Below are 11089 nucleotides of genomic sequence, written 5' to 3' on the forward strand. Positions count from 1 at the left end.
GTTTTTCAATAAAAATTGTTTAGGTGTGAGTAAAAATGAAAACTAGTGGAAAAAATGAGGGAAACAGAATGGTAGGGTCTATGTTCAGTTTTTTTATGCTCTTTAAAAATATATGAAGGAGAAAGACATGCACATTTTCTGGGGAAAATAATAAAAAATATTCTTTAAAAAAAAAAAACTGTTTGGCGTTATGTCAGTGTTGTGTTCACAATTTCTTTCTGCTGCCCCCAAGTGGCCAAGAAATCAATTAAAGCAGGTTTTTTTTAATTGCTGGATCATGAAGCATAAAGCCTAGAGACCAAAAGTGTTTTGATTTTTTTGCTGCCTTTCTTATTAATATTTTATTGCTTCTATTTCAATAGGTTACAATAATATCGGCATCATTTAAAAAAAAAAAAAATCACAATTTTGTACATCTGCTGGGCAACATTTGCATTCAGAATGTTTAAATAAAATGTCTTCATAAAATAAAGGAATATCCATCTTTTGCCACAATAAAATTTCCATTAATTTTACGCAAACTCCCTGCTTCTCACATGTTCATAACGACTTCACTCATTTCCTCACATCTGTTTTCTTGTAATATCAAATGATTCTCCATTTGTAGAAGATATTGCACCTTTGTGCTGAAATGTTTACCATAAACCCTTTGCAAGTCAAGACGTTCCTCTGTGTTTGAATTCAAAAATCCCATGTTCTGAGAGAATAATGTTTTAACATGTTTAACATTTTATCAATAGGGACTGTAAACTATCTGGTCTCTGCTTTCCACTAGCGGATAAAATGAAGAAAATCACATAAAAATCAGTTATTCAAAGAGGCTAACAGCTAACTCAAAGTGTCGGTGTAATAAACAAAAAAAACAAAAGCAGACACATTATGTGTCACTTATTTATATATTTTTACATTGTTTCTTACATGTCAATTAAAAGATCCCACCCCTTAAATATTACGATCCTGAGCCCTTCACTTGAATCCAAAAAACATTAGATCAAAGTAAATAAAATCCCACAGTCTGTAATTCCACTGGTTTACAGATCTAAGAGGAACAACCCTGAGTAAGAGCTGAGGAGGACGATGTCAGGGCACCAGAAAAGCTGTTCAGAGTCAGCGCCGCAGCTGGAAGAGCCTTCAGAGGCTCAGCTGGGAGTTGTGATGCAGCACTGGGAGGTTTGGATGTTGGACTGAGGACTGCTGATGTTAACAGTGCCAATGTAAGTCATTTAAAGACTTGTGCGAACACTTGCATGATTTAGATAAAGCCTGGGAAGAGGTACTGTAAGAGAAGGACAACTCCCACCACCATGAGGCTACAGAAGAACAGCACAAGCCAGATAGGGAAGGATCCTGGGGAAAATGGAACACAATGGGACAAAAAATAAGATGAGAGGGGCTGAATTTATGATACAGGGTCTTACTGTGTTCTTTGGATGATGATGATGCAAGACGTACTTCGGTTGGGGACAGCATGTGCTTGAACGCGGCTGTCCACAGCTACACTTAACATGGCTGTTTCATTATTCCCTTTGATACTTTTGCCTTTCAGAGAGTTGGGCAGGAAGGCCAGGTCTGTCACAACAATGCCATGGGACTCCTGTACATAATACAGCTTCTAAACACAAAGAGTAAGACCAAGTTATCATCATACAGCAGGTCTACTCGGTGGATTTGTGTTCCTTAGTTTGAGATGTGTTACCACACTGTCCTTACCTGCAGAGAGAAAGCAATGTAGATAGCCACTGATCCTGTCACAGTTCCAAGGCCAAGAAATGTTCCAGTGTCACTGTCAAAGACAAGGTTCAAATGGTTTCATGAATGAATGAATGAATGTATATGAGACCATCTCCATCCAACTAACAAAAAAACAAAAACAAAAAAAACCTCAAGCAAGAACTTCCTTTTATTATTTAGCTGGTTAGGTAAACACTGGAGATCAGGCATCTACTTGCCCTGATAGAACCACACCACTAGCTCTTAACAATCAGCTTGATAAATCCAATGTGCTCACAACTTCAATCTTAAATTACTGACAACCATTTCCCAATTGATGCAAATGATGCTGTAATATTTAAATGTTTTCCTACCTTCTGGTTTCAGTTCATTTTATATCAAAATCAACTGGGAGAGACATGAAACTTGCTCATCATAGCTGATGCATCATAATGTAACACTGGCAATAGTTCTGGTAAGAGTTCCCAAATTTTAGAGTTAGTCGTAGAGTTTAATAGTGTTAAAATCACAGAACTACCTGTGCGCTCAAGCTAAAGCGAAGGTCTGATGACAGACCTTCATCGATAAATTTATCATTTTTCTGCCACCATTCCTCTTTCCCCTTCACTGAAGCAACAGTATTGCTTTTACCATCATAATTTTTTCATATTCTTCAAAAGTGGAAGTAGGCAGCACACAATCTAAGAATTTTAGGTGTTATATGTGCTGCGTCATTTGATTTGCTTTATGGGAACACGCACAGAGCCTAATGAAGACAGCCTGGGATAGCAGAGAAAGCTAAGCAGCAGCTTCCACAGACAACCATAGACTGATTCAGGATAATTTAGAATCAAGCTAATGCAGAGTATGTGATACTGTCAGACAGAGTGTGTTTTGTTTTGTTTTGTTTTTTTGTTAAAAAAAGACATTAGGGTGAAATGTAAAATCAGCTGTGGAAGATGTAGTCAGATCTTTTACTTGAGTAAAAGCAGCACTGTTACAAGTTAAAGTCCTGCATTCAAAATCTTTTTATTGAAATTAAATTACATTATAGGATTATTCTTATTGATGCATTAATGTATTCATCACTTTAAAGTTGTAGCTGGTAAAGATGGAGCTAATTTTAATGACTTTATGTACTGCTGTGTGGCTAAACCTTAAATAATATAAACTGTGCAAATTTAGATTATTGATCAAAATACAAATAAAGCCATAAGTACCTCGTAACTAAAGCTTTAGAATAAAAGTAGTGAAATACAACATCTAGGCGAATATTAGCCTCTGAGATGTAGTGGAGTACAAGTATGAAGTAGTATAAAGTGGAAATACTACTAATCAAAGTAGTACCTCAAAATTGTATGTTCAGTACTTGAGATAATGTTCTTAGCTACAGTTACCTACTGAAAATCGGGGGTTTACTGTACTTCACTGGTAATGCATTTTGTGAAGGAAGCACTATCTCATGGTGACACCCTTAGGGACTCCCCGTGACTGAAGTTGGCTGGTAACTGGCTGGGAACTGAGTGAAGCTGGCTGGCATCCAAATTGCTGGAAACTCCAGGTGGCTGTATCTGTATAAACCGTACTGTACTGCACAGCATGCTGCAAGTTTGAAAGCAAAGACTTCAGTCTTTGTTATTATTTGATAGGCACTAATAAATGAAACAATTTGTATTGGGGCAAGTGAAAAATTGACCTCAAGTAGATGGTAAGTAGATTTCTGACCCACCTGCTCTACCAGGCAAATTAAAAAGATAAAAAAAACAATGTTGAGCGGTGTCGGTGGCATAGTGGATAGTGCTGGCGCCCCATCTACAGAGGCGATGCCTTGCTGCAGCGGTCGCAGGTTCGACTCCGGCTTGCAACCCTTTGCTGCACGTCAACCCCCACTCTCTCTCTCTCACCCCATTTCAATTTGTCCTGTCCATTAAAGGCAAAAAGCCCCAAAAAATAATCTTTAAAAAAACAAAACAATGTTGAGCCCTGGCAGGCAGGCCTGACCAAACCCTTCCTTCCTCATGTGTATAATATGAACCTTTCAGTTACCTCACAGCCATACTGGAGATGACCTCTGTGCCACAGGAAGTCGTAAGCATGGGCAGGAAGCTCTTGCCGTCCCACTTGGTAAGATAGCAAGGAGGTGGTTTTCTGTCTCGTTTATGGGGAATCTGGACTGTGTAAAGTCTCAGGGCGTCTTTTTGGTCTTCTACTTTTCCAAACCTGAAATACATGAAAATACAACCATGTATGACCACTGTCACATCATCCAGATGGATACGATGAATTTTACAGCAGGGATACTCCGTCATAGAAGTCTTTTTTGTTGTTGTTTTTTTCTTACCTGCAAGACATATATCGGTAAGTCTTCTCAGATATCTGAGGCATGGTTTCAAGCCATTTTAGACACATAGCCAACTGGTTGCCGCTCCATACACTGCAAGAAAAGTCCCGGCCAATAGTCACCAGGTGCTGCAGGAGAACACAATAATAAGTACTTCATTTGTTTTTTATTCTGTTGTTATTTTATTGATTTACACACACACAAACACAAACACAGGCACATGCTTCAGTGGAGAGATGTCAGAATGATAAGGCTGCACATCAGCAGTGCCCAGCCTACAATAAATATCCACACCAAGAGGTGTCAGTGTTTCACCTTGTTTTCTGGACTTATATCCAAGTCCTCAATCTCCCCTTCATGGGCTTTGAAGTCAAACCTCTTCTTCAGGGATGGAAACTGTAGAAGAATCAAGAACACACACTCAATGTCTAGAAATCAATGCATATGTACAGTGTCCAGTTTGCATCTATCATTTTTCCAGCCCCAGCAGATGAAACGGCACCAACTTCCGCATGATGAAAGTGTGCTGCCAGACATCAAGCCTGATGATTGGCTACCAGCCTACTGCTGTGGCACACAGCAGTGCTGGCTCAAAAACGGTGTCTATAGATGGGCACCCTGTGAAACAGCACAGCTTGAATTCATCAGTGGCTTTGAAGTCCACCCTCTCCAAAATCACAGAGGAACTCGACCCCTTCTCATCCCTCTCCTTAGAGCAGGACAGAAAGTTCCAATGCCTCTCTACCTCCTTTATATAACGTGACTTGTTTCCATGTGTATGCCTTCCCTGTGTTTATCTGTTTACTAACATTCACCAGCTGAATCTGATTTGCTACAGACATTAAAGGGACAGTGCACCCAAAAATGAAAATTCAGCCATTATCTACTCACCCATATGCCGACGGAGGCTCAGGTGACGTTTTAGAGTCCTCACATCCCTTGCGGAGATCGGCAGGGGGAGCGGCTAGCACACCTAATGGCTGACGGCGCCCCAGACTAACGTCCAAGAACACAAAATTGAAACCCCAAAATATCTCCAACATGCGGCTGGCTGAGGGTTAGGCTCATGAGCTGCGGCGGCTGCTTCGTCCAGTAGCAGTTCCGCGTCCGTATACTCGGGCTCAAACAAATACGGCTCAACAAAGAAATGCTGTTCCTCCTCAATTTCAAAGTCTTCCGACACGTTGGGCTGTCCTTTGCTAAAAGACCGTAGTGCAAATTATCTTTTAGCTACTGTGGTTACTGTTGTCTCTCACTGCGGTGCACGTCACGTGATGTAAACACGGGTAAGCAAAGCTCATGCTTTCGCTGGTCTCGCGCAAGCGTGCACACGTGAACGCGGAGCACAGAGAAGCAGTCAGAGCTACAGGCTACAGTGAGGCTAAAAACAGAGTTCATATGACGTTTTTCGAAACAACTTTTTATGTCGGGGCTTCAGGACACTTGGATCACTACGGATGAGCATGTTGGAGATATTTTGTGGTTTCAATTTTGTGTTCTTGGACGTTAGTCTGGGGCGCCGTCAGCCATTAGGTGTGCTAGCCACTCCCCCCCGCCAATATCCGCAGGGGATGTGAGGACTCTAAAACTTCACCAGAGCCTCCCTCGGCATGAGGGTGAGTAGATAATGGTTGAATTTTCATTTTTGGGTGCACTATCCCTTTAAAGGGAAACCATTTTCAACCAGCTCTGTCATCACAGTGTTGAGCTCCCTGAGCTGCCAGCACCGTTGCAGCACAGAGGGAAGTCAAATCCTGTTCATCCATAAACACACTGCACACACTGCAAAGACAGAACTGGTTGAAAATTAGCAAAGTTTTCCTTTAACTGGCCATATCTTCCAAGGTACTCAAGCAGTCAGTTTTTCGTGGAGACGAAACTTCAGTGGCTGTAGCGACTTGAATTTAGCCAGTGCAAACCACAGGGCTGGTGGTCTGATCCCGGGCTGCCTCCTGCCAGTGTTCATTTTGACAGCTATTTTAGATTTAGTCTCTATTTTTATCCTTCATAGTTTTAGATTAGTTTTTGGGTCCGTACCAATACTCACACTTCCCCTCAAATTTGGTCCTAGCCATTGTTTTTGTGAGCTCCAGGAAGATTGCAGCCTCCATGAGAAAGCCATCGCAAAATTCTAAGTACTATTTTCACAAATAAGCATGCAAAAATTCCAAAATATGTCATAATGTGTTATGTTTCTGCATATGCATTATCTGTAAGCGTTGAGTTATAATATGTATGCTTGAAAATCGCCAATTTACAATGTAGCCGATGTGAACATCTACAGAGTTCTCCGTGCAAGAAGCCTACGTCTACAATACGTGTGACATAGGTGAACACGTCTGTTACGCTAATTTGCATCAAGTGGCGTCCCAATTCGTAGGTAAAATTCCCTACTCCTCAACACTACCACTTCATCGTTGAGGGGAATCCAGTTAGGCTAATTCAAGTATTGGAGATTGGAATCAAGGTGACAGGTTGTATTTATTCAGACATTTTTTTCCACACCTGCAAATAATTTCTGCACACTTACAAACTGTCATTTCTCCAGCAGTTTTTAACAGTTTTAAGGGGCAATTTACAAGCACACACTTACTGATCATCATTTGAAAAGCTCATCTCTCTATTTATGCTCTAAAAAACTTTGACACCACAAATAACTAATCTGAGACAACTAGGATTTGTACCCAGGTTCATTGTTAACTGACTTATCCATCTTACTGTTAAGAAGCAGCTTAATTAATGCCTGAATTCTTTCTTAATCTGCAACATGTTGGTCTAGAGGTTTAAACTCGTGTCCTCTCACAGAGCTAGTGATTAAAACTAAACTTTCATCTCTTTCAGAGAAATCTGATCTGAGTTAGGACTGTTTACTTACAGCACAGCTACACTCACAGATAACTGAGTCTCCTACCTGCCTGTCAAACAGCACCAACCCATAGAGCTTCTATAGACAGTCCAGACTGATGGAATTCTGCAGGGACTGTGGCTGCTTGCTCCGCTACCATTCAGCTGCTTAACAAGTGGAGCTGCTTACAGCCAACACTGTAACTAACAAACTCTACAAATCCATTCAACAGCTCCACCATCCACAGTCAGACACACACAACTGATTATTTTCTGCTGAATTACAACTCACAACTCGCACGAACGGCTGACGCTGCTCCAGTGTGAGTGTTTTTGCTGGCTAGTGAAAAATCCTGGTGCAGACTATTAACTGGACTTTGCCAGGCTGTCAGTGCAGCATTTTAAGATAACTGCAAGTCCAGCTGTTCTGGGCTTTCAATGTCTGATAGTCCACCACTAACATTTTTATCACTTCTCATCTCGTCAACGAAAATGAACATAGATTTCAAATTAGTTTTAATTATCAAGATCTATTTTAGCTCGTCATCGTCTCGTTTTTGTCATGGAAAAAAGGTTGCTGACGAAATATTTTCATCATAGTTTTTGTAAACGACATTAACACTGCTCCCTGCCAAATCAGCAGACTTTCCAGCTCTGTAGTCTCTAAACGGCAGGAAGAGGGTTAAAGGGTATGCAGGGTGGGCTAGCAAGCTGGAAGCAGTCTTTCAATGACTGAATTTCAATTTCTTTTCTGTCATATTTTATCCTGTAAGACATCTGTGTGTAATTTTGTCCTAATTTGCATATATTCTTGAGTTATGGCCAAAAATGTGTTCATTAAGGTCACGGTGACCATGACCTTTGACCATCAAAATGTTAACAGTTCATTCTTGTGTCCAAGTGGACATGTGTGCAAAATTTGAGGAAATTCCCTTAGAGCCTTCTTGAGATATCACCTTTACAAGAATGAGATGGATGCAAGGTCACAGTGACCTTGACCTTTGTCCACCAAAATCCAGTCAGTTCATCTTTGAGTCCATGAAGACATTTGTGCCAAATTTGGTTCTTTCTTCTTTGGTTCTTGAGATAATGTGCTCACAAGAATGAGATGGATGCATGGTCAAGGTTAATATTTCCTTTTCTCTTGTAAACATTGCATGATTGTTGGTGGCAGACATTGGGCTTTTCATAAACAGTCATCCTTAAATGGTGATGGTCATGGTACTAAATGGTAAATGGTGAATGGTGAATGGACTGCACTTGTATAGCGCCTTTCAAGTCTTCCCACTACTCAAAGCGCTTTTACACTACTAAGTCACATTCATCCATTCACACATTTACACACTGGGGGCCGAGGCTACCATACAGAGTGCCACCTGCTACTCAGTAACCATTTTACACACTGATGGAAAAGCCATCAGGAGCAATTTGGGGTTCACCATTTTGCCCAGGGATGCACTTTGCACACCACTCAGCTATTATTTTTTTTACTTTTGGCCTTTCCTTTGGGTTGTAGATTTTTTTGATCCTAGAAGTGGCTGTGGCTCAGAGGTTGAGTGGGTTGTCCACCAATAGGAAGACCACAGTCGATCCCTGGCTCCTCCAGTATGTATGCCGGAGCAACAGAATGTAATTTTATTTTATTTTTTTACATGTGAAAAGCTACAGGAACCACCTTATATCAGTATTTATTTTGGCAAATTACTTATTAATTACTTCACAAAAGTGTCATTTCTTTTCTGTATACTGACTACTGGATTCATCTCTTTATTGTTTCAGCACAAGGTAGAGCTTTGTTGTGGTTAAGGTATGTGTAAGGAATACTGCACCGCAATAGAACTGCAGGATGGACAACAATAATCACTATTTACACCAGCTGGCTATCAGACACCCACATCCAGTTTACATTCATACTTAAGATCAAAAATATTGTTCTCATCTCTCAAATAAATCAAACTTAAAGAGGCAACAGATAGGATTCATCTTTTTTTAGCTTGGCGCTACCTAGCGTCAGTAGTGTTGTGTCGCACTGTCGCAACGACCAAATTGACAGTGGGGATCAGAGATAATCAATAAAATGTAGGCTGTAAAGCCACCGGTATACCTCTATGTATATGTAGAATGAGAAGGTGTGTGGACACTCTACTAAATAAATGAGTAAAAAGACCGAGCAACAATTAACAGATTTATCTGAAGAAAAAACAAATAGTAATGCAAATAATTATACCAGAATGCACAGCACCAGTACAAACAACTCACAGTAAATTATACCAATATGTACAGTATCAGTACAAACAACAGTAGACACAGTGGAATTATACCAATATGTATATATACCGATTCTAGAATAAACGGTACCTTATGGAAACAATGTAGCCAGTTGGAGCTCAAATTGAAAGGGAAACAAATTTCAGTGTTCACTTATCTGGGCGTAACCGGCGATGTCCGGGGAACTGCCCATTGGTTCGACAGCCCATTGGTTCGACATCCCATTGTTCCGACCATATTAAACTCATTGTTCCGAAGTCCGTTCCGAAATCATCATGATGCCCTGTGGTTAAGGTCTGGTTAGGTTTAGGTACAAAAACCACTTGGTTAGGGTCAGGAAAAGATCATGGTGTGGGTTAAAATGAAAAAGAAAGTGACAAACTCATAAGCCGTGAGCCTGCTCCGCCTCAAGCCGGTTGCGGCGCACCATACGCCCGCCGCGAGCCGTTCAGCACCGCGGACAGTCGGACTAATGGGATGTCGAACCAATGGGCTGTCGAACCAATGACATGGACCCCGATGTCCGTCGATAGCTGCCTCCGTGAGAGGAGAACAGAAGGAAGGGAGGGGGGTATCACTGTCCAAGGGCTGCCGTAGAATGGCAACAAGGATGTCAGCCGACCAACACTCGCTACCCAGTCCCTGGTTGCGGCGATTTGCGATGCTGGCCAGCTAGGAATTAACTAGCAGCCAGTACAGTACAGTCCTCTCTCGTCTAGCTAACATTAAGCTGTGTCACTTACTGATCCATTAGAAAGAAAGCTAGCTGGACATCAGTTTTGAAGCCTCTTTGGTCACGGAGCTCCCTCCATCTCTTGAACGCCTGACTGAGGTTTACTCTTGTTTTTCCTCTTCTTTTATCACTCTCCTTTTTGATCTTCTTTGCATCCTCAGACAGAGGAGCTCATTTGTTTTGCTAGGCCGTTTTTCACTTGTCTCCAAACTTTGTCCATCTGCCATTGTGCTTGTAACTCAACTATCTCTTGCCCAACTCCTATAAGGACTCGCTCCAATCCCTGATTGGCTGACTGACCAATTTCGCAATACATGACGCGTTTCCTGCCGTAAAGCAGATTTTTTCCATGAAATTTCGGCACCGGTGGCAGCAGCTTATTTCAAAGCCACTAAGTAACCTATGTAACCTGATAGTCTGATTTTACTGTGTGGCCACTACCCTTTGCAACCCACATTATTTTCATAAAGATATATTTAAAGCCGGGCGGCAGTAGCTCAGTCCATAGGGACTTGGGTTGGGAACCGGAGGGTCGCCTATTTGAGTCCCCGTCCGGACCAAAATATGGAGCGTGAACTGGTGGCTGGAGAGGTGCCAGTTCACCTCCTGGGCACTGCCGAGGTGCCCTTGAGCAAGGCACCAAACCCCCCAACCGCTCGGGGCGCCCCACCAAGGGCAGCCCCCTCACTCTGACACTTTGTGCATGTATAGGTCCTGTTTGTGCATGTGTGTGTCTTTCGGACCTGTGTGTAATTGACAAGCAAGAGTGAAAACACTGAATTTCCCCTCAGGGGGATTAATAAAGTAGATAAACTTAACTTAAACTTAAATACACCACTCAAACAAGGCTGGCATTTTAAGATACTCTTAAAAGTATACATAAGTTGGGGCGCCGGTGGCTTAGTGGTAGAGCAGGCGCCCCATGTACAAGGCTGTTGCCGCAGCGGCCCGGGTTCGACTCCAGCCTTTGCTGCATGTCACTCCCTCTCTCCCTCCCCCTTCACGCTTGTCTGTCCTATCCATTAAAGGCTAAAAAAGCCCCAAAAAATATCTTAAAAAAAAAAAAAAAAAAAATAAAGTATACATACAGTGGGGCAAAAAAGTATTTAGTCAGCCACTGATTTTGCAAGTTCTCCTACTTAGAAAGATGAGAGAGGTCTGTAATTTTCATCAGAGGTACACTTCAACTATGA

At 41.7% G+C, this 11089-nt stretch overlaps 1 protein-coding gene across 5 annotated transcripts in view; it reads right to left on the minus strand.

The window, feature by feature from the left end:
- Positions 1–397: 397 nt before the first annotated feature.
- The window catches only part of preb (prolactin regulatory element binding), a 29827-nt gene continuing 19135 nt past the window's right edge, over positions 398–11089 (minus strand). For 4 of the 5 annotated variants that reach the window (XM_050045825.1, XM_050045824.1, XM_050045823.1 and 1 more), the window contains 6 exons: positions 4367–4447; positions 4052–4179; positions 3757–3930; positions 1711–1783; positions 1453–1612; positions 398–1347 (listed from right to left, as the gene is read on the minus strand). In XM_050045825.1, coding sequence (XP_049901782.1) covers positions 1253–1347; positions 1453–1612; positions 1711–1783; positions 3757–3930; positions 4052–4179; positions 4367–4447 — 711 coding nt within the window. In that variant the 3' untranslated portion in view covers positions 398–1252. The remainder of the gene's footprint in view (positions 1348–1452; positions 1613–1710; positions 1784–3756; positions 3931–4051; positions 4180–4366; positions 4448–11089) is intronic. The other variant, XM_050045828.1, reaches the window with a different exon arrangement.

This window comes from Epinephelus moara, chromosome 6, assembly GCF_006386435.1.
Source record: "Epinephelus moara isolate mb chromosome 6, YSFRI_EMoa_1.0, whole genome shotgun sequence".
NCBI classification, from domain to species: Eukaryota; Metazoa; Chordata; class Actinopteri; order Perciformes; family Serranidae; genus Epinephelus; species Epinephelus moara.